At 40.5% G+C, this 23,710-nt stretch overlaps 1 protein-coding gene across 5 annotated transcripts in view; it reads left to right on the top strand.

The window, feature by feature from the left end:
* Positions 1-23,710, top strand: part of CCDC138 (coiled-coil domain containing 138) — a 58,553-nt gene that overhangs the window by 18,690 nt on the left and 16,153 nt on the right. For 3 of the 5 annotated variants that reach the window (XM_028496533.2, XM_055089015.1, XM_028496532.2), the window contains 3 exons: positions 1,206-1,370; positions 12,202-12,318; positions 21,672-21,864. In XM_028496533.2, the coding sequence (XP_028352334.1) occupies positions 1,206-1,370; positions 12,202-12,318; positions 21,672-21,864 (475 nt within the window). The remainder of the gene's footprint in view (positions 1-1,205; positions 1,371-12,201; positions 12,319-21,671; positions 21,865-23,710) is intronic. The other 2 variants (XM_055089014.1, XM_055089013.1) reach the window with 1 other exon arrangement.

The following is a 23,710-nucleotide window of genomic DNA, read 5'->3' as shown; positions in this document are numbered from 1 at the left end:
TCTCCAGCTGCGGCGAGCAGAGGCTACTCTTCGTTGTGGAGCGCAGGCTTCTTATTGAGGTGGCTTCTCTTGTTGCGGAGCACAGGCTCTAGGCACGCGGGCTTCAGTAGCTGTGGCATGCAGGCTCAGTAGTTGTGGCTCGCAGGCTCTAGAGCACAGTCTCAGTAGTTGTGGCGCGTGGGCTTTAGTTGCTCTGCGGCATGTGGGATCTTCCCAGACCAGGGCTCAAACCTGTGTCCCCTGCATTAGCAGGCAGATTCCCAACCACTGCGCCACCGGGGAAGTCCCATGAAAAAGATTTTTTAATTAAAAAAAAAAATAATAACGTAAATTGGAAAAAGTAGAGATTTATACTCAGGTTAGTCAAGATGATTGCAGTTTTCATCAAAAGTTCCTATCTGAAGAAAATTGAGAATGTTAAAAGTGACTCTTGGTCAGAGTAGTATAACTTTGTTTTCATTCATCTGATTCTGTTTTTGTGGATTGCTATCTGCTTAATTTTGCCTTTTTATTAATTTGCTTTTGTATTTCTCTGTCTAAAATTAAATCTAGCATAGTTCCTGTAAGGAATATGTGTGATAAATGTTGAATTAAATTGACTAAAAGTGATTTGAAGGAACACGGAAATCAGTTTAGTTGAATTTATAATTTTTTTATGGCAGTTTGTTCTTATTCTCCTTCCATTTTGGTAGACTCTCAGAGAACAGGGTTTCCAGGAAAAATTTTTCATACCCTATTTATAGAATGTTATGGTGTAAAGGAAGACAACTTTTTTGGGAAAAAGAAGGTATGAAGTTTCATGGTGGAAATTGTTTAGCTTTTGAGACCTTTAAATTTGTTAAAATCTGTTAGTTATGGTGGTTCATGCTCGAGTTAAGGCCAGTTTTACTCTTCTCCGTTATCAAACTTGGGTAAAGAATTTTAATGAAAATTCTCTCTTTTGGTTATAAGGTGCAGTTCTTTCAATTTCCTTGTTATGGTGGGTTTCTCCCCTTCTGTCAGCCAGCATTTAACATGTTTCTAATATTAATTAGAGATATTTGATTTGGAATTTCTTTCATTTGGAGAAGCTTTGTCATCTAATACATGTTTTAGTGTTTTAGATAAATTATGCCATAATCACTTACCAAATTTAAAACTTGGCTCTGAAGTTTTAGGAGGCTGTGAATTGAAAGAAGTGCTTGATTTAGGTTTTTTGCGTACAGGTACCACTTACTGGACAAGTTTATGAACTTTTAACTGTCTTCATGGACTGGATTTCAGATCATCACCTCAGCAAACTGAAACATGAGGAATCTGGAATGGATGGTGAAAAGGCACTACCCACATTTGCTTCTCAGAGAAATGATATTCAGGAGAAGTGTGTGAAGGTTTGTGTTTTAATTTGAAATATATGACAAAGTAGACACGAAGATTGAAAAAGTGGTACATTTTATAAGAGAAAAAATATTGAAAGTATTTTTGATAGAAAGTTGATTATGCCAATAGTCAGTTCTAAAAAGATTCATTTCAGACTTAATTCAAATTAATTCATACTTATATTTTTTGTAACATCATGGGAATTTCTTTTTAAAGGCAGACCAGAAATTGAAAATCTACTCCAAAAATGGCAAAATAATTGTGTATTAGAGTTAGGCAGATAATCATTGATAGGAACAATTCCTGATACACATAATTTTAGGATTCAAATCCCACTAAGATAATTTTGTTTTCTGGTTTTTTTTAATTCGTTTTCTTCCTTCCTTTCTTTCTTATTTATTTATTTATTTATTTTTGGCTGTGTTGGGTCTTCATTTCCCTGTGAGGGCTTTCTCTAGTTGCGGTCACTAAAATAATTTTATTTTGCCTTTTGTCATGAAGGGTTAAATAGTATTTTCAAGGGGCTTCTCATTAACAAAGAGAAATGACCATTTTCTTAAATTACAGACATCAATTTGGATATTGATACTCAGGATTTCCAGTCAGTATAAATTGTCATTAGAGATTGATGGTTGCCTTCTACAAGAAATACATTAAAACTCTGAAGAGTGGATATCTAAAGTTGTTTGTTTGGTTTAACGAATTATTAAATACAGGCCAGGGTTTCATTTGAGGAAATTATTTCCGGTTTTCATCCTTACCTAAAAAGTTTCTTCTAAATGCTTTTTGTGCTAGGCAGGATAATGGCCCTGGAGATGTTCATAACCTAAGCCCTGGAACTTGTCACTGTGTCACATTTACATGGCAAAAGTAAATTAAGGTTACTAATCAGCTGACCCTCAAGTAGAGATTAATGAGGATGATCTGGGTGGGTCCAGTAATCACATGAGCACTTCAGGCCAGACAAAAGAGGCAGAAGAGTAGGTGAGACACTCAGTGCATCCTCACATCCTCAGTGGCTTTGAAGATGAGGAAGAGGGTCATTGAAGGAATGCAGGCTGCTCGCAAGGAGCGCAAACTGCTTCTAGAAGCTAGGAGTTAGCTTCTGCTGACAGCCAGCAAGGAAATGAGGACCTCCATCCTACAACCACAACCCAAAGGAGCAAAACAGGGATCCTTCCCAGCCTCCGGGGAGGAACTCAGCTCCGCCCACACCTTGATTTTACCTGGTTGAGACTCAGTCACACTTCTGACCTACAGAATTGTGAGATAATAGATTTGTGTTCTTTAAACCAGTAAGATTGTGGTACTTTGTTATGGCAGGAATGGGAAACAAATACATCTTCGTTTAGAATTTGTCTCTTTTAGCATCTGCATCAACTATTCTGTCTATATTTAACCACACTTTAGAAGTAGCTGCTAATTCGGAAGGCCTCCAGTATTAAAGTTTTGTATAGAAATATCATTCGTTAGAGCTAGATGCAATAGGGCAGTCCTAGGATTTTAAGGCTGACAGTCGATAATTTTAGCAAATGGAATATGTTCATGTAATATTCTCTTTTTACATCAGGTTAATGGCATAAGAGGGGAATGTTGAGCACATATTTGGCATGGGATTCTTGTCATCATCCTTAAGTGAGGATCATTATTTATTAACTTACTCTGGATTTATAGTTTTTGTTGAGCCTAGATCTTTAACTAAAATATTTTTAATATATGGTCCCTGGTATATTAATAAAGGTAGAATAATGTTAAAACTTATTAATAGCCTTCTTAACAGAATAAGAGAAGGATAGATAGTACCAAACTAAGGAATTACTTAGCTGAATATACTTGTGGCCAACAGAAGCAACTGTTCAGATCTTTTTAGGAGTATGTACAATTTGTGATTTTAAAATAATGAAGCCTTTTTTCTGACAGCATGTATTGAATCACTTTGATGACGCCTATATTTATTTTAAGAATACTAGTACAGCTGTGAAAATACTTCTGCAGAATAATGGCTCTACCACTTGCCTCTGGGAACTTCGGACACACTTTGTTGTATATTTTATCAGTCATGACCCATTATCACTTGCAGATCGATTTAATATTTTAAGACACAAAAAGCCATTGGGGACTAAGTATGGTACACTTAAGTAGATGCTCAAACTGAGTATGGTATGCCTTAGTAAGACTGCTTTTCTTGTGGGACTCAGAAATAGGTAGGTGGAATATTTTCAAAGAAATTGCAAAAGGAGTAATTCGGTACAACCTGGAGCGTAATCTGCAGCTTCAAGGTGTAGTTAAAGCACACACACACAAGCCCAGAGAAGACACATGCCTAGAAAAGTTTTGAGAGGTCCCAGAGCAACAAGCTGATTGGTGGGCTGGTTGGTGAAGGTCTTCCCCTCCATGAAGCCACTCGTTAAGACTGGGAGGGGTTGTGGTTTTTTCCAGATGCCAAAATTAAAACAAAAAAAAGTCACAAGGCATTCAAGGAAAAAGGGACGTATGGCTCTATCAAAGGAATGAAACAGAGCTCCGGAAACCGACTATAAGGAAACACAGCTCTCTGAACTTCCAGACAAAACAAAACTTTAAAACTCTCTTAAAGATGTTCTGTGAGCTAAAAGAGAACACAAATAGACGACTAAGCAAAATTAGGAAAATGAAGTGTGAGCAAACTGAAAATATCAAAAAATAGAAATTATAAGAAGGAACCAAATGAATTTGGGAGCTGAAGAATATAATAATTTGAACTGAAAAAATTCATTAGAGAGGCTCAACAGCAGACTTGATCAGGCAGAAGAAAGAATCAGCAAAGATGAAGACAGGTTATTTGAAGTCATTAAGTCAGAGGAGCAAAAAAAGAGAGAATGGGGAAAACTAAAGAAAACCTGACGGACTTGCAGAACCCCAGCAGGTGGGCTAAGTGGATCAACATATACACTGTGGGAGACCCAGAAAGAGAAGAGAGAGAAAGGGGCAGAGGATTTTTTGAAGATTATTTGAATAAAAAATGGCCCAAAACTTCCCAAGTCTGAGGAGATAAATGGATATACAATTTAAGAGGCTTAACAAACTCCACCTAGGATAAACCCCAAAAAACCCACTCTGGGACACATTATAATTAAACTGTTGAAAGTCAAAGACAGACTCTTGTAATCAGCAAGAGAAAAGTAACTTTTCATATTCAAGTGAGCTTTTGTAAAAATACAGCACACCTGGGAGATACTGTGGGTTTGGTTCCAGGCCATTGCAATAAAGCGATTCAGATGAATTTTTTGGTTTCCCAGTACATATAAAAGTTATGTTTACACTGTAATGGAGTCTGTTAAGTGTGCAGTAGCTTTATGTCTAGAAAAAATTGTACATGCCTTTCAAAATGCTTGCAAGTTGTAATCTTTTTGCTGGTGGAGGGTTTGAAATATTGTGAAAATTCCAAAATGTGACACAGAGGAAGTGAACAAATGCTGCTGGAAAGATGGTGCCAATAGACGTGCTCAATGCAGGATTGTCACAAACCTTCAATTTATAAAAACTGCAATATCTGCAAAGTGCAATATAGCGAAGCACAGTAAAATGAGATGTGGCTCTGTCAGTGGATTTCTTGGGAGAAACTTCGCAGGCCTGAAGGCAGTGAGTGGTATATACAAGGTACTGAAAGAAAAAACCCCACCAACCAAGAATACAATTATCTGGCAAAATTGTCCTTCAGAAATGACGGAGAAATTAAGACTTTTCAGATAAACAAAAGTTCAGGGAGTTCATTAGTAATAGACCTGCCCTGTAAGAAATGCTAAAGGGAGTCCTTCCATTTGAAATGAAAGCACAGTAAACAGCCACATGAAGCTATATTATAGTTTACAGTAAAGGGAGATACATGGACAAATATAGTAACTTGTAAGTTTGTTGCATAAATCCACTTTTAATTCTTGCATGGAGTTTAAAAGACAAAAGTATTAAAAAAAAAACCCTGTAAATCTATGTTAATGGATTATGCATCATACAAAGATGTAATTTGTCACATCAATAATATAAGTGGGGTGGAGGAGCTGTAGAAAAGTAGTGTTTTGGTGTATAACTGAAGTTTAGTTTTTACCACTTTAAAAAATTGTTTTAACTTTACACAAAAGGAAATGAGAGCAAATCACTACAAAAAAATCAGTGAAACATAAAGGAAGGAAAGCAGTACAAGAAGAAAGGAACAAAAAGCCGTAAGGCAAACAGAACACGGTTAACAAAATGGCAATAGCAAGTCGTTCCCTACTAGTAATCGCTTTAAATGTAAACAGATTAAACTCCCAGGTCAAAAGGCATAAGACTGGCTGAATAGATGGAAAAAACCCAGCATTGAACTATTTGCTGTCTATAAGAGGCTCAGGCTCAGTGTAGATCTAAGGACACACATAGGCTGAAAGTGAAAAGTGTAGAAAAAGATAATCTATGCAAACAGTAACCAAAAGAGAGCAGGGTGGTTCAGACAAAATAGACAAACCTTAAATCAAAAACTTAAAAGAGACAAGGATATTTTAGTATGATGAAAGAATCAATTCACCAAGAAAGTATAACAATGATATTTATGCCTAAAACGTTAGTGTTCCTGAATATATAAAGCAAACATTGACAGGCTTAGAGGGAGAAATAAATAGCAACACATGGCGTTGGTATTAGGTGACTTCAGTACCCCATAATGGATAGGACATCTGACAGAAGATCACAAATGAAACAGAGGACTTGAATAACATTGTAGACTAGTTAGACCTAACAGACATATACAGAACATTTCACCCAGCATTGACAGATTATACATTTTTCTCAAGGGCACATGGAATGTTCTTTGGGATAGACTATACATTAGGCCACAGAACAACTCTTAGCAAATTTAAAAAGACTGACCGTATATATCTTTTCTTATCCCAGTGGGATGAAACTAGAAATCAGTAGCAGAAGGAAAATGGGAAAATCCACAAATACGTGAAAGACAACATACTTTTGAAGAACCAGGAGGTCAAAGAACAAATTAAAAAGGGAAATTAGAAAATGCCTGAGACATGAAAATAAAAACATGTACCAAAACTTAAGGGATGCAGCCAAAGCAGTGAATGCTAAGAGGGAAATTTGTATCTATTGCTTACATTAGAAAGAAGAAAGCAACCTAATATCATACCCCAAGAACTAGAAAAAGAGTAAGCTAAACCCAGTGTTAGCAGGGGGAAGGAAATAATAAAGATTAAAGGTAAATAAAACAGACCATAGAAAAACCATAGAAAAAAATTAATGAAACTAAGAGTTGGTTCTTTAAAGTTTTAAAAAAATGTACAAACCTCCAGCTAAATTAAGGAAAAAAAGAGAGAAGACTCAAAGACACGACTAAAATCAGAAATGAAGGAGGTGGGACTTCCCTGGTGGTCCAGGGTATAGGACTCTGCACTTCCACTGCAGGGGGCCTGGGTTTGATCCCTTGTCGGGGAACTAAGATCCCGAAATCTGTGCAGCGTGGCCAAACAAAAAAAGAGAAAGAAACGAAAGAAGCATTGCAACAGATGCCACAGAAATGAAAAGGATTATAAGAGAATATTATGAAAAATTGTATGCCAACAAAGTAGATAACCTAGAAGAAAAGGATAAATTCTTAGAAACACACAACCTACCACGGCTGAATCATGAAGAAATAGAAAATTTCAACAGACTTACAAGTAGTAAGGAGATTGAATCAGTAGTCGAAAAGCTTGCCAGCAAACAAAAGCCTGGGACCAAATGGCTTCACTGGAGTAGTCTGCCAAACATTTAAAGAAGTTCTCAGCCCAGTCGTCCTCAGACTCTTGCAGAAAGTTGAAGAGCACTTCCAAACTCATTCTGTACGGCCATCATTACCCTGATACCACAGCCAGACACAGATACACGAAAAGAGAATTGCAGGCCAGTATTTCTCATGAAGATTTATGTAAAAATCCTCAATGAAGCACTATCAAACCAAATTCAGCAGCACATTGAAAAGATTATACATCATGATCAAGTGGGATTTATTCCTGGAATGCAAGGATGTTTCAACATACAGAAAAAATCATTGTAATTCACCCCATTAACAGAATGAAGAACAAAAACCACATGTTCAGCAGTTGACAAGATTCAGCACCTTCTCATGATAAAAACACGCAACAAACCAGGAATAGGAGACGTAGAAATGCAGGATAAAGAAATGAATATAGGAGAAATAGAACTAGAAAGAATAGAAGGAGAAGTATTATCATTTTAGTATTCATTCTGAGAGTCCCTGTCTTTTAACTGGTATATTTAGAGCATTGACATTAAAGTGATTATTGATGTAGTTGGATTAGTATGCACCCTGTGTGTTACTGTTTTCTATTCGTTGTCCTTGTTACTTGTTTCTCTTTGTTCTCCACTCTTTCTGCCTTTTCTGGTTTTAATTTTGTTCACCATTTTTTCCTCCCCTTTTAGTACATAATTATACTTCATTTTTTCCCTTTTTTTAGCGATTGCTCTTGAGTTTGCGATATGTGTTTACAACTAATCCAAGTCCACTATCAAATAACCCTTTACTGTAACTTCAAGGGTAGTGCAGACACCTTGTAACACCTTGCGATACCCGTATCGGGGGAATCGGGTCTGGGAGCCCGGCTATGCCAGAACCTGCAGGTGCTCAGGCCCCTTCTATAAAATGGCCCTGTGTAGCTTCGAGTTTCGAATCCTTGGATTCAACCCACCACAGATGGAAGCTTGAACCCATGGATGTGAAACCGACGAATACAGAGGGCCAACTGTATATTCATTGATAAAAGTCCAGGTGTTAAGTGGACCTGCACAGGTCAAGGGGCAGCTGTATTCCCAATTCCTGCACTTTGTTGTCATTCACTTCACTGAGCCATAAGGTATATAATCACTGGACACCTCATTGCCCTTATTATTTTGAACAAACTGTTGTCTGTTAGATCAATTAAGACTAAGAAAAATAAAAGATTTTATTTTACTTTCATTTATTTCTTCCCTAATGCTCTTTATGTAGATCCCAGTTTCTGACCTGTATAGTTTTACTTTGCTTTGAAGAACTTCTTTGTGTGTGTGTGTGTGTGTGTGTGTGTGTGTGTGTGTGTGTGTGTTTATTTTTTGGTGGCGCTGTACAGCTTGCGGGATCTTAGTTCTCCAACCAGGGGTTGAACCCGGGCCACGGGAGTGGGAGCCTGGAATCCTAACCCGTAGGCCACCAGGAAACTTCTCAACATTCTTGAATGGCGAGTTTAATGATGAGAAATTCCCTGAATTATTGTTTGGTGAAAAAGCCTTTATTTCTCCTTTTGAAGGATGACTTTACTGAATACAGAATTCTCTGTTGGTGGTTTTTCTTTCATTACTTGGAATGTTTTACTCCATTCTCCTCTTCCTTGTATGGTTTCTGAGGAGTCGTCCAGTGTAGTGCTTATTCTTGCTCCTCTGTATGGTCAGGTGTTTTTCCAAGATTTTTCTTTCTCTTTGATTTTCTGAAATTTGAATATGATATTCCTAGGTGTAGGGTTTTTTGGCTTGTATCCTGCTTGGTTAAACACTTTCCTTTGTTAAGGAGAACAGAGTGCTCTGGCATGTCTCAAAATGCCTACTTTCCATCCTTTGCTCACCTGGCAGTGCCTTGATGAAAGCAGATATTGAGACCAAAACAGAAGACAGACAGAAAGAACTTCACTGTAGAGAAAATTCTAACTAATTAAAAAGTGAAGTTCGAGTCAAAACTTTTTTTTAAACTTTTATGCTTCAAAGTATACTATCGTGAGAGTCAAAGGCAACCCAATGAATGGAAAAAATATTTTTCAAATCAGGTCTGATAAGGGACTTCCATCTTGAGTATGTAAACAAAAAGACCTTACAACTTAGTAACTGAAGACAACGTAATTGAAAACGCTCAGTGCATCTGAGTAGACGGTTCTCTGACACTCACCCGGATGGTCGATACGCACGTCAGGCGATGCTCAGCAACGTTAGTAATTTGGGGAACGCACGTCAGAGCCACTTTGTTTTGTCACTTCACATCCCCTGGGATGGCTGAAACCAAAAAGCCAGATAATCTTAAGCACTGACCAAGATGTGAAGAAATCGGAACTCTCATGCGCTGCTGGTGAAAATGTAAAAAGGTGTAGTAGGAACTTTGGAAAATAGCCTGGCACTTCCTGAGAACATTAAACGTGGATTTACCAAACGAGTCAGCAGTTCCACTCTGAGGTGTGTACTCAAGAGAAATGCAGGCATGTACGCACATAGATTCATATGTGAACGTTCATGGCAACGTGACACACGATAGCCAACACGTGGCGACAACCCAGATGCCCATCACCTGACAGATGGCTCAATAAAATGGTGTGTGTAGATCGTGGAATATTATTGGGTGGTAAAAGGGGATGATGTATCTATCCATGCATGCTACAACGTGAGTGAATTCTGAAAATATTGTAAGTGAAAGAAGCAAGTCACAAAAGACCACACATTGTGTGATTCCATTTATATGAAAATCCTGGAACCGTGTAAATCAGTGTAGAGAAAGTAGCCGAGTGGTTGTGAGGACTGGATGCCGAGGCGCCTGCTAATGGTTAGGGTTCTTGCGGGGGAGGATGTTGGAAATGTTCTCAAACGGATTCTCATGATGGTTTCACAACTCGCTGAATATACTAAAAATCACTGAATTGTACACTTTACATGGGTGACTCGTATGGTGTGTGAACTATATCTCACTAAAACGATTACCAGAAAATTCACCACCACCACCATGAAAGACAGGAAAGACACCAGGCCGACACGAGGTGCTCTTGGTCTTGGCGTTCCCTGGGTCCTTAGACCTGGGACACTCCCCTTCCTCCCCCCTCCCCTCCCCTCCCCTCCTCTCCCCAGCTTCATGCTGGTAACCTAGTGAACTTACTGAATATCTCACACTTCTAATTTTTCTGCGTGCTTCCTTGTGTTATGTACCTTGTTTGTGACAGAAGCACTTTATACATAGTTCTGTGTACTTTATCTTGTATGCCTATGTGTGGTCCCAGTTGAAAGATTTCTCTCTGCAGCAAAACACTTTCCTTCCTTACCAGTTTTAAATACTGTAATTTAAGGGGGGGGATTAAGAATACAAAATGTTCCTGTGATTATGACCTTAACAGAGTAGGTGGTTATCAAATTCTGATCATCCACAAAAGTACTCAGTTTCGGGTGTCTGTAAGTTTTCAGTTTTGCTTGAATTTTCATTCTAGAAAATAACTAAGACTAGGAGGAAATCAGTGAAGAGCTTTCAGGAGAAAATAGCGTCAGGTTTATGCTTTGAAAGGGTCGTGTCTTCTGTGACGCGGCAAGAGGGTCGAAGAGATGCAAGAGTGGGTCTGGAGGACAGTTAGGAAACGCAGGTGGCTCAGGGGAAGGACAGTGTGGCTGTGAGCTGGAAACGGGCTGTCTAGAGAATGTTTAGGGGGGAAGATTGACGAGACTTGGTGATGGATCCCGTATAAAAGGTGGGCTCTCAGGGTTGGCGCCCAGGCTCCTGACTTTGCACCGGAATGAACGTTGGTTGCGTTCACCGTGAGTAGGAAATACTACACGAGATCTGGGTTTGAGCCTCCACTGTTGGTAAGTTAGTTTTAGACGAGTTGAGTTGCAGACACCGAGTGCGTGTGCGTGTGTGGGTGCGGGTGCGGGTGCGGGTGTAGCCGTGGCTCCGGGGGCTGGGGCTCTGCGGAGAGGCCCGAGCTGGGCGTCTGGATGTGGGGGTTGTGAGTCCGGACTGGCTAGCGCTGAGTCGAGGAACTCTGGTATTTAATGGTCAGGTGAATGAGGACCAGCCAGCAGGAGAGAATGGTAGTGGCCTGAGAAGTGGAGGAGAGCTGGGTGTCGCGGGAGAAGTTGGTGACACAGAAGCCAGGGGGGGTGTTTCCAGAGGAGGGCGTAGGTCATATATGTCCTTCCAGACTCAGAGGTTTATTTTTATACCTTATTTATCACATCTGGGGGCCAATTACATATGGTTTTATAGCCTAGCTTTTATTATTTACTTAATTTTTATCGTTAATATTTTTCTGTTCATAATCTTTAGTCTACTGAGTAGCTAGCTATCTACTTGACCTAGCCTTTGCTAGGCAATTAAGTTACTTCCATGTTTTAGAAACAATGTAATAATAAATGTCTGTGTACATGTGCTTTTGAAAGGGTTTATTTTAGGCGATATTCTTAGGCTAGTATAACAGAAGTGGGATTACTTCATCAAAGGTTTAGAATGTATCACTATGGTCTTAATGTTTCAGCAAAATGACATACTGTTGAAGCAGCGTTCATAGATACCTTTTTTAAAGATTTGCATTATTTTTATAAGTTGACATTAATTAAGATACTTATGAAAGACAGACATATAAAGAGGAAAGTAAATATCCAGTTACTGAAATCTCACTGTTAATATTTTTTAAAAACATCTTTTATCTTTTTTTCAATATAAATTCATACAGTCATATTTTATGCAAGTGGAATCTTATTAACACTTTTTGTAACCTGCTTTTATAACCTCAGAATATGCCATGGCAATAAATATAGATGCCGTTATCATTTTTAATGGTTATATATGCACCATAAGTTTATTTACCCGTTTAAGATTCAGAGCGTGTCTTATAGGTTAGTCTGAAAATCCTGGATGTGCCATTGCTGGGTCAAGGGAATACATATTTCTTTATTGTATTACATATGGTTTTAAAGTGAAGATTTTTTGTTAGAGAACTCTTTTTTTTCTTTTGGAAAAAGAGAATTTTTGGAAAATTGTGATAATTGATTTCAGACATCTAAAAATAGTGTGTGTGTTTGTATTTTCCATCATTTTATCTTTAGCTTTTGCCTGTGATGACAGAGCAGCTACAGTGGATGCCTTTGGTGAATGCCAAGCTTCACGAGCCTTTTGTAAAGTTTATCTATTGGTCTCTAAGGCAGCTTGATGCTGGAACACAGGTAATTGGTGAATGGGAGTCTATCTGCAAGTAAAACTCTGTTGCTCTTGATCTTACTCTTTCACAGCTTTCCCCGCATGTCCTGTTCTGTTTCAGGACTTTTCCTCGCCTCCCTTGCTTTGTTCACCCCTTTCTCTTCTTTCCCCTTTTACTGTATCCTATTTCTCAATGCTGTAGATCGGATTCAGGGTGTAACATTGTTTTTGAGTTTCAGAATTGTGTAATAAGGAGTTTCACTGTGTTAAGTTATTGTTGAAACCCGCTGCCCCTCCCGCCTCATTATCTATTTTACAGTTTTTCATATTGTTCTGAAGGTAACAGAAATTGTTTTTTTGGTGTATATGCCAGTAAACACACACTAGCTAAATGGAACAGTGATTATTAGGATAACCTAATCAAAGAGGGGAAATTATTCCAGCATCTTGTACAATGAAGGATAGGTGTTACCAGCTCATGTAAGGGTCATTTAATCCAGATATGACGTGCATGTATAACCAATTGTGCCATGAGTTGTAGTAGGTTTATAAAATGTTGCTTCCCCAGTTAGTATTGATAAATGCTGTTACAGCTTTCATTTGGTTAAAAATGGAGAAAAACAGATTAGTGCTCGGGTAGCTTACTCTTGGTCCTGTGGAGCTCAGGAAGCGCACGGCTAAACTGCCAAGTGCAGGACTGGTGGTGAAGTAGTGGGATGGTTGAGGTTTAGGGAAAATGTCTTTCCTGAGGATTTCCTAAATATCTTGCCTTCATGGTGCACGTGAGCATGTGTGTGCGCGCACACGCGCACGCACATACGTGCACCCGGTTGATCTCAGCTGTGTGTCTCACCAAAGTTATATAAATTACCTGGTCTGTTAATGTCACTGTTGACTTCGCTGTTCATGTCATGGTTCCTGAGAAAGGTTGGCCCAATCCTTGCTTTCAGCCGCAAAAGGCTAGACTCACAGAATTGAGTGAAACTTTGTTTTACCTTCCTTCCAGAAGAGTCTTCTCATTTTTCTTCAGATAATTTGTACTCTGTTCTTGTCTTCAGATCTCCACTCAGCACCGCTCTGTGTGCACTGCCAGCCTGCACCCGCTTTCTAGTGAAAAGTAGCATTCTTGCCACTCTCCCATTCGTTTGCTCAACATTTACGATGGGTTTTTAACATTTTAGTTTTAACAGTTGTCTAATTGCAAGTACTTTTTTTAAAATTAAGCTTTTTATTTTGAGATAGTTGTAGATTCACTTGTAGTCATAAGAAATAATAGAGCGATCACTTGTTTCCATTCCCCCAAAGGTGACATACTCCAAAACTAGCGCAGTACCACAGCCATGACACCGACATGGCTATGGTCAAGGTAACAGAACAGTTTCATCACCATGAAGGTTTCTTATGTTGCTTTTTTAATATATAGACTTTATTTTTTAGAGCGAATTTAGGTTCACAGCGAAATGGAGCACAGAGAGTTCCCGTAAACCCCTGCCCCACACATGCACAGCCTCCCCGCTACCAGCGTCCCACCAGATGGGACCTTTGTCACAGTCGGTGGACCTGCACGTGCACGTCATCATCAGCCACAGTGTGAGGGGCACATCAGGGTCGCTCGCGGTGTTGTACGTTCTCTGGGTGTTGACAGATGTATCAGGACATGTAACCGTCATTGTAGTATCATACAGAGTAATTTGATACAAAAAATCGTTTGCCCTAAAAATCCTCTGTGTTGTGCCTATTCTTGCCCTCCCTCCAACCCCTGACTCCTGGAAACCACCAGGCCATTTACTGTCTGCAGAGTTTTGCCTTTTCCAGGATGTCATAGAGCTGGAATCATACAGTGTGTACCCTTTTCAGATTGGCTTCTCTCACCTAGTCATATGTATTTAAGGTTCCTCCCTGTCTTTTCATGGTTTGATAACCCTTTTCTTTTTGGCCCTGAATAATACTCCATCGCCTGGATAGACCACAGTTTATCTATCCGTCACCTACTGACAGATATGTTGGTTGCTTCCGAGTTTTGGCAGTTATGAATAAAGTTGCTATCACATCCATGTGCAGGTTTTTGTGTGGATATGTTTTCAGCTCCTTTGGGTAAATATCAAGGAGCATGATTATTGGATAGTATGGTAAGAATATACTTGTTGTTGTTTTTTTTTTTTTTTTAAGAAACTACAAACCATCTTCCAAAGTGGCTGCACTATTCTGCATTCCCACCAGCAGTGATGAGAGTTCCTGTTGCTTCACATCCTCACCAGCATTCGGTGTTGTCTGTGTTCTGGGTTTTGGCCCTTCTAAGAGTGTGTAGCGGTGTCTCACGGTGGTTTTCATTTGCATCTCCCTGATGACGTATGATGTGGGGCATCTTATGTCCGCCTGATGTCTGTATATCTTCTTTGGTGAGGTGTCCAGGTCCTTTGTGCACTTTTTAATTGGGTTGCATATTCTCTTATTGCTGAGTTTTTAGAATTCTTTGTATATTTGGGTAATAGTCTTGTATCATATGTGTCTCTTGCAGGTGTTTTCTCCTAGGGTATACCTCCTAGCCTAGGTAGTTCTCTGTGGCTTGTCTTCTCATTCTCTTGACAGTGCCTTTCACAGAGCAAGAGTTTTTAATTTTAATGAAGTCCAGCTTATCAATTATTTTTCACGGATTGTGCCTTTGGTGTTGTATCTAAAAAGTGATCACCGTACCCAAGGTGTTGTTATACTCTCTTGGAGAATTGACCCGCTCATCACTATGTGATGCCCCTCCTTTCCCTGGTAACTTTCCCTGCTCTGAAGCCTCTTTTGTCTGAAATTAAGATTTCAAAGCTGTTCCAACTTTCTTGTGATTACTGTCAGCATGGTATATCTTTCTTTGTCCATTTATTGAATACTTTTAATGTGTATGTGTCTTTAGATTTAAAGTGGGTTTCTTGTAGACAGTGTATAGGGATCTTCTATTACAGTCTCTTGTAATTGGTGTGTTTTGACTGTTGTTATTTAGAGTGATTATTGATACTGTTTGGTTAATATTTACCCTAGTTGTCAGTTTTCTATTTGTTGACATTGTTCTTTGTTCTTCTTCTACTCTTTTCCTTTCTTTTGTGGCTTCAACTGGACATATGATAGTCTGCTTTCCATCCTTTTTAGCATGTTAATTGTACTACTTTTTTTTTTTTACTTTTTTTAGTGGTTGAGTACCTTATTAGAACGAAATATTCCTAATTCTTTCCTTCTGTGTTTTATTCCTTTGTATCATTGCTGTCATGCATTATCCCTATACATAAGCACACACACGTGTGTATATACGTCATACACACATGCACATATAAACACACACGTGCATACATAATCGAATACATTGTTGCTATTATTTTCAACAAACTGTTATCTGTTAGACCAATTAAGAATAAGAAAAGTAGGAGTTTTTATTTTACTTGCACTTCTTCCTTCCCTAATGCTCTTACTTTATGTACATCCAGGTTTCCCAAGATATATGATTTCCTTCTCTCTAAAGAATTTTTGTTAGTATTTCTTGCAAGACAGGTCTACTGGTAACAGATTCCTTCAGTTTTTGTTGATCTGAGAAAATCTTTATTTCCGCTTCATTTCTGGTGGATAATTTTGCAGTATATAGAATTCTAAGTTGGCGGGTTTTTCCCTCAACACTTTAAATATTTCCTTCTGCTCTCTTCGTGCTTATGTGGTTTTTGAAGAGAACCTGGATGTAATTCTTATCTTTGCTCTGCTATAGGTGAGCTGTTTTTTCCTCTGGCTTCTGTTAGGATTCTTTTCATTAGCTTTTCTTTTCTTTCTTTTCTTCCAGCTGCATGAATGCGGGATCTTACTTCCCCCACCAGGGATTGAACCTGTGCCCCCTGCGGTGGAAGTGCAGAGTCTTAACCACTGCACCACCAGGGAAGTCCCTAGCTTTTATTTTCTGTAGTTTATGATACAGTTTGGTGTAGTGTTTTGTCTTGTTTTCTTTTCTTTTTTCTTTTGATACTTATCCTACTTGGTGTTCTCTGAGCTTCCTGGTTCTGTGTTTTTGTTTCTGACATTAATTTGAGGGAGATTCTCAGTCATTATTGCTTCAAGTGTTTCTTCTGTTTCTTTTTCTCTTTTCCTTCTGGTATTCCCATTACCCGTATGTCACACCTTTTGTAGTTGTCCCATAATTTTTGTATATTCTGTTCCATTTTTTCAGTCTTTTGTTTTCTCCTCTTTGCTTTTTTTTTTTTTTTTTTTTTTTTTTTGGCAGGGGTGGCTGCGTTGGGTCTTCGTTGCTGCATGCGGGCTTTCTCTAGTTGCGGTGAGCGGCGTTTACTCTTTGTTGTGGTGCGAGTGCTTCTCATGTTGTGGAGCACAGGCTCTGGGTGCGTGGGCTTCTGTAGTTGTGGCGCATGGGCTCAGTAGTTGTGGGCTCGCGGGCTCTAGAGCGCAGGCTCGGTAGTTGTGGCGCACGGGCTTAGTTGCTCCACGGCATGTGGGATCTTCCCGGACCAGGGCTCGAACCCGTGTCCCCTGCCTTGGCAGGCGGATTCTTAACCACTGCGCCACCGGGGAAGTCCCTCTCTTTGCTCTTTCGTTTCTGAAGTTTCTGTAGAAGGTATTATCAAGCTCAGAGGTTGTTTCTGGAGCCACGTAGATCCCACTGATGAGCCCAGCAAAGCTGTTCTCCATTCGCAGTGGTTTTCGTCTCTCGTGTTCCTTTTGGTTCTTTCTCAGAATTTCATCTCTCTGCCTATTTTATCCGTCTGTTCTTTTATGTTGTCTCCTTTTTCCATTAGAGCTCTTGGCATGTTAATCATAGTTGTTTTAAATTCCCAGTCTGATTATTCCAACATTCCTACCGTATTTGAGTCTGATTCTGTTGCTTGCTCTGGCTTTTCACACTGTTTTGCCTTTTGGTGTGCCTTGTCATTCTTTCTTGCTACCAGGACATGCCATACTGTGCACCAGAGCTGCTGCAAATAGGCCTTTAGTGCTGTGGTGGCAGGTGTGTGGAGGGGAGTGCTCTGTGGCTGTGTGATCAAGTCTCAGTCTTCCAGGGAGCGCGTGTCCCTGGCCTGTGAACTTCACAGGTGCTTCTCGGGTCTTCTGCCCCTGAGGTGGGGCAGGAGTGTAGAGTTCACTGGAGTTGGGTGTCATTTCCCTTCCCCTAGTCTGATTAGACTCCGATAAAACTCCAGTAGGTTAGGCTCTGGTAAAGTAGTTTTTCTTGAGGACAAATCTGACACTGGATAGTGTTACCATTTTTGCTTCAGCTGTCAAACATGACCTCAAGATGAGCAGGGAAGTCTGTCTGTTCACCCGTGTTTGAGCTCACCGTGCTCTTCCTTGCCGATGTTCCAAGGCTCCTTCTTCAGTCTCTCCTGTTTGGAGAACTTCCCTTAGGCAGTCTGATGACAAACTGTCTTACTTTTCTTTTTTTTTTTTTTTTAATTTAATTTTTATTTTATGTTGGAGTATAGTTGATTAACAGTGTTGTGTTACTGTCACGTGTACAGCATAGAGATTCAGTTCTACATATACATGTATCTATTCCTTTTAAAATTCTTTTCCCATTTAGGTTATTACAGAATATTGAGCAGAGTTCCCTGTGCTATACAGTCGGTCCTTATTGTTTGTTTATTTTATATGTAGTAGTATGTATATGCTAATCCCAAACTCCCAATTTATTCCCCCAACCTTTCCCCTTTGGTAACCATAAGTTTGTTTTCTAAGTCAGTGAGTCTGTTTCTGTTTTGTAAATAAGTTCATTTGTATTTTTTTTTTTTTTTTTTTAGATTCCACATATAAGCGATATCATATGGTATTTGTTTTTCTTTGTCTGACTTACTTCACTTAGTGTGATAATCTCCAGGTCCTCCCGTGTTGCTACACGTGGCATTATTTCATCCCTTTTTATGGCTGAGCAGTATTCCACTGTATACATATTTACCACATCTTCTTTATCCATTCTTCTGTCAGTGGACATTTAGGTTGTTTCCATGTCCTGGCTATTGTAAATAGTGCTGCAGTGAACACTGGGGTGCATGTGTCTTTTTGAATTGTGGTTTTCTCGGGACATATGCCCAGTAGTGGGATTGCTGGGTCATATGGTAGCTCTATTTTTAGTTTTTTAAGGAACCTCCATACTGTTCTCCGTAGTGGCTGTATCAATTTACATTCCCACCAACAGTGTAAGAGGGTTCCCTTTTCTCCACACCCTCTCCAGCATTTATTGTTTGTAGATTTTTTGATGATGGCCATTCTGACCAGTGTGACATGATACTTCATTGTAGTTTTGATTTGCATTTCTCCAATAATTAACGATGTTGGGCATCTTTTCGTGTGTTTTTTGGCCATCTGTATGTCTTCTTTGGAGAAATGTCTATTTAGATCTTCTGTCCATTTTTTGATTGGTTGGTGGTTTTTTTGCTATTGAGTTGCTGAGCTGTTTGTATATTTTGGAGGTTAATCCCTTGTCGGTTGCTTCGTTTGCAAATATTTTCTCACATTCTGAGGGTTGTCTTTTCATTTTGTTTACGGTCTCCTTTGCTGTGCAGGAGCTTTTCCTTCATCTTAGAATGCTCTGATTTCCCCATCATTTCTAAAGCGTATTTTCACTGGATATCAGATTTGGGGATGACAGTTCTTTTCTTGCAGTGTTTGAAAAAGTTGTGCCAACTCCCTTTAGTCAGTTTCTGTGGTTTCTGTTAAGAAGCCTGCTGCCCTTTGAATTGCTTTCGCGTATATGTTCATTTCTCTGACACTGCTTTCGGTTTTGTTCTCTTTCTTCAGTTTTCATGAGTTTGGCTGTGCTGTGTCTCGCTGATCTCTGGGTCTGTCCTCCTTGGGGCTTGCTCAGCTCCCTCAGCCTCTGTAGATGGTTTCCAGCCGCCGTCCCTTCAGCTCTTCCTTTGGCCCTGCTTGGCTTTCTGCTCCTTTCGGGGCCCGGATCGTCGTCGCTGTCACAGCTTTTGTGACCGTCCCTCAGTTTCTTGAGTCTCTTTTTTTTTTTCCCTCAGTTTGTTTTTTCTTCTTTCTGCTCAGATTAGGTAATTTCTGTTGTTGTATTTTCCACCTAACTGATTCTTCCCTCTGTTCTCTCTGTCCTGCTGTTCAGGCTGTTCAGTGAGGGTTTTGTTTTGGTCGTTGTGTTTTCAGTTATGAAATTTCTATTTGGTTCTTTACATTTTCTTTGGTAAGACTTTCTTTTTCTTTGAGGAGATTTTCTGGGTTTTCTTCATTTGTTTCAAAAATATCTGTAATTTCTCATTTCGTCACAGCTCCTCTAGCGTGTTTGTCATGTTGGTGTCGGCAAGTATTGGTTTTCCTTTTCCATTCAGTTTGAGGTCCTTCTGTTATGATTAGTGATTCTCTGTTGGAAGCTGGACATTCCGGCACTGTGTCATGAGACTCTGGATGTTAGTAAACATTCTGTCTCGCCTGGCTGGCGCTGCTCTGCAGACGAGGGGCCTCCTCGGTCAAAGCCCTGGTTCCCCGCCAGCCTGTGGGGCCATGAGAGGCGGTGGGGGGGGGTCTGGGCCCCTCCCCACCCGGGGTGGGGCTGGGGGCGCCTCACTGCTCCCACGTGGCCTCCGCTGACGCGGCCGTTCCGCCTAGCGGGGGTGGGAGTCCCCGCCTTCCTGACGACCTTGCTGGCTTTGGGGGGCTGGGCCACAGGCTGTTCTGTGGTGTTTGGCTGGAGCGCAGTTTTGTCTGCACGTTTTTTGTCTCACAGGTCTGCCCTTTCCCGCCCTGTGGCCAGAGATCAGCGCTTGGCGTTAGGGTGGGCATTCTCTGTCCTTTGGTGGCTGCTTTTTCGGCTCCAGATCTGGGAAGTCTGAAGCCGTATTGGGTGTTTGGGGCCCCAGCCAGCCTGCTTTCTTCTGTCCGCCTTTCAGTCATCTGGTGTTTGTTTTCTGTACAATGTCCAGGGGGTTTAGTTATCTTCAGAGCAGGAAGACTAGGGGGAGGTAATACCTACTCAGTCTTGTGGCCAGAAATCTTATTTTCTATTTTAAAAAATTTGTTAACCTGAGGGGGGGGCGTCTAAGTTGTTTTGACATGTTTTTTGCCGTATAGTAGAGAAGGCAACCTGTCCTACAAAATATGGTTGAAGTCCTGGGACGAGCGACCCCCGTAGGCAGGTCCTGGGCCACGCTGAGCACAGATGCGTGAGACATCATGTTGTTCTTCAGCAGAGACTTTGGTTTCTCTTCTGTTTCCACTTAGAGGGAAGTAGTATCGACACAAATTTAAGAAAACAAAAAGCTTATTTTTAAACATAAGCAAAATTCCCTTAATCCTATCTTTCTAATGCATTATTCTGAGTAGGATTTTGAAATATTTTCTTCTATTACCTTTTTACACTGAGGCTTTAAAGCACAAATGTATTATCTCTTCCTACTGATATCAAAAGCTTATTGATAATATATGTGAATTAGATGGCACTGCCTGTGCGACTCACCACCAAATCATTTGGCCTCTGACACTCATAAAATCTCAGTATATCTGTCTCTGATTTTATGTGCAGAAATTCTAGAGCTGATGCTTTCTATCCGCATTGCAAGATCAGTGCTGATTTGGGTACAGATGGGTCAGAAATCCCCAGAAGATGGGGGAAGCCGTTACAAAAGTCAGTGATATGGGTTTGGAGAATGGGTTTATAACAAAGGGAATTGTAAGTTATTTCTGAGTGTGGCTTCAGCACTCCCATCTGCAGCAGTTTGAATGCTTTTCCTGTGTTGGCTTCTTACCGTATTTGTGGAAAACCATCAGAGCCTGTGTTGTTTTAGAGGTAGTTAATATGCCATCATTTCTGTCTTGCTCATTTTCTTGTTTGAGTTGATATGCCCTGAGAATTGTCCATAATTCTAACCCAGCGTTTTATTCTTCTGAAATGGATAAAATGTATCGTAATCATGGTGACATTTACCGTCTGACCGGGCTGTGAAGCAGCGAGGCGCTAGATGATCCCGTGTGAGCCGGCACTGGGACGCTGGGCTCTTCACCAGCAGTGGTGAAGGTGGGCAGCGCAGACCCCACGAGCCCCCCCCCGTTCCTTTGGCTGCTCTGCGCCAGAGATCTCTCATGATCTGCTCTTAAATGTTTTGAAATGGAATCTTGTCATAGTGCTTCTCCTAATTTAATTCTTTGGAAATTACTGTTTCTGATTTCTTAGTTGTACCCATTTCTTTTAGAGAAGTATGTGGTATAAATAATTTTTTAAAGTTGATTATAAAATTACTGCCTTCCAGTCTTGCGTATTTTCAGCTCCATTTGATCTGTTTTTTAGTTAGCAAAAGATTGGCTTATTTTTAGTTCATACATTGGATTGTAGTATTTAAAATACATATTTTCTGAACATGAGTAAGTGTACTAAGATAGTACATGTTTTTAACAGCATTCGACTATGACGTCGACATTGAGGAGATTGGGTGAAGACATATTCAAAGGAGTAGTGACTAAGGGCCTTCAGGATAATTCTTTCGAGCATTCTGTGGAGAGTAAACCAAAGACAGCTGCTTTCTTTAAGAGCTCCAGTTTACCGCTGAGATTTTTATCAACTTTAATTGTTCTCAAAACAGTCACACAAGGTAAGCTTTCAGATGTGCTTGTGCTATAATTTCTTGTCAATAACCAGAAGAGAATCCTCTGTAGTGGAGCAGTTCTTACATAGTTAAATATATTTTACATTTTCAGAATGAGCTTTCAAGTTGTTTTATACTGGTGACCCATTGTTAAAAACTTTTATTGCTGAATTTGAGAAAAATGAGTGGTGGGTTGGCTTTGTTGCCCCTCCCAGAGGCCCTTGTTGATGCTCTTAGATCACGTGCCCATAGCAACCTTTGCTGCCACTGCCCTTGCATTTCCCGCGTGGTGTTGAGATTGCTATTAGTAGTTTACTGATTCCCACTAGAGCAGGGCTTGGCGGACTAGAGCCTATGGGCCAAATGTGGCCCACCACCTGTTTTGTCAATAAAGTTTTATTTGAACACAGTTATGTTCATTTGTTTCCTGTTTGTTTGTTTCCTGTTGTTTCTGTTTTTGCCGTATAACAACAGAGCTGAGTAGCTGGCAACAGAGACAGCCTGCCCTCCAGAACCTATAAACTTATTATGTGGCCCTTCACAGGAAAAGTTTCTCGGCCCCCCCACTCGTGTGTAAGTTTACTGCCTTGTTGCCCACTGTACACCCCTCACCCAGCCTGGTGCTTGATGTATACGAGGGAACGAGGAAATGAATGCATTAAAAATGTTTCCTTCAGGGACTTCCCTGGTGGTCCAGTGGCTAAGTCCCCACGCTTCCACTGCAGGGGGCACAGGTTCGATCCCTGGTCGGGGAACTAAGGTCCTGCATGCCGCGCGGCCAAAAAAAAAAAAAATGTTTCCATCCGAGTTGGCCGTTTTTAGTACGGTTTTGATATACAGCTATAAGTAGTTGTCTTTTTTGGATTATTAAATATGAGAATTTGTGTTAAGGTGAGTGATACCAATGTAGTCAAACAATAAATAGGCCATCTTTCTATCTTCCCTGTTAAATTATATAACTCAGTCTGGTTGGTTGTTTTTTAAGTGCACAGTGGTGGTAAATTATTTTGACTACTTTCTCTGAAGTATATTCTCCTGATTATAAGGAATTTAAGGGAAAAACCAAACTGTGACTCTGTCTTACTTATTTTCTTCCTTATGGTTATGGTTCCCAGAGTTATAACAGATAGGGTGGTAACTGTCTGGAAGGTCGTTTGTGAGAAGGGGTATTCGCCCGAGCCAGAGTTCACCACATGTCAGCATACATGATAGCGGCATTTGATACTAAGTGATATTCATTACCGCTGAAACGAATGGAAAGGAGAAATAAGCAGGAAGGGATTCGGTGCTTCCTGTCCCCCGTCTGTGCAGCACAGTATTGGCCGTGCTGACCACCTGCAGTGACCTTAAACAAATGGGGGTGAACGTTGGAAAGGAGTAGAGAAAACTGGTAACTCCTGGGGTACTCTGTGTAAGTCAGACAGTCAGAGAAACTGGCTGAGAGATCCGTGTGCTGTGGTCTGAATGTGTGTCCCCCTCAAAGGTCACATGAGGAGACCCTAATCCCCAGGGAGGTGGTGTCAGGAGATGGGCCTGTGGGAGGCGCTCAGGTCGTGAGGGTGGTGCCCAGATGAACAAGACCCCCCAGAGCTCCCTCGGGCCTCCACCACGCGAGGACACAGCAAGAAGACCGTGAAGGGGGAGGAGGGCCCTCACCAGACACCAAACTGGCCAGCACCTCGACCTCAGACTCTCAGAGCCGCGAGCAGGACGCTTCTGTCCTTTCCCGGCCGTCCAGTCTCTGGCATTTTGTTACAGCAGCCCGAGTGGACTAAGGCCTAATCTGGGTTTCAGAAAATGGGCTCCAGAGGAAATTCACAAAAATCTGTTGATTTTGACTACTATCATGACT

This window comes from Physeter macrocephalus, chromosome 12 (genome assembly GCF_002837175.3).
Source record: "Physeter macrocephalus isolate SW-GA chromosome 12, ASM283717v5, whole genome shotgun sequence".
NCBI lineage: Eukaryota > Metazoa > Chordata > Mammalia > Artiodactyla > Physeteridae > Physeter > Physeter macrocephalus.
The sequence above is the reverse complement of the archived record's forward strand: the minus strand, read 5'-3'. Positions and strand labels throughout refer to the sequence as shown.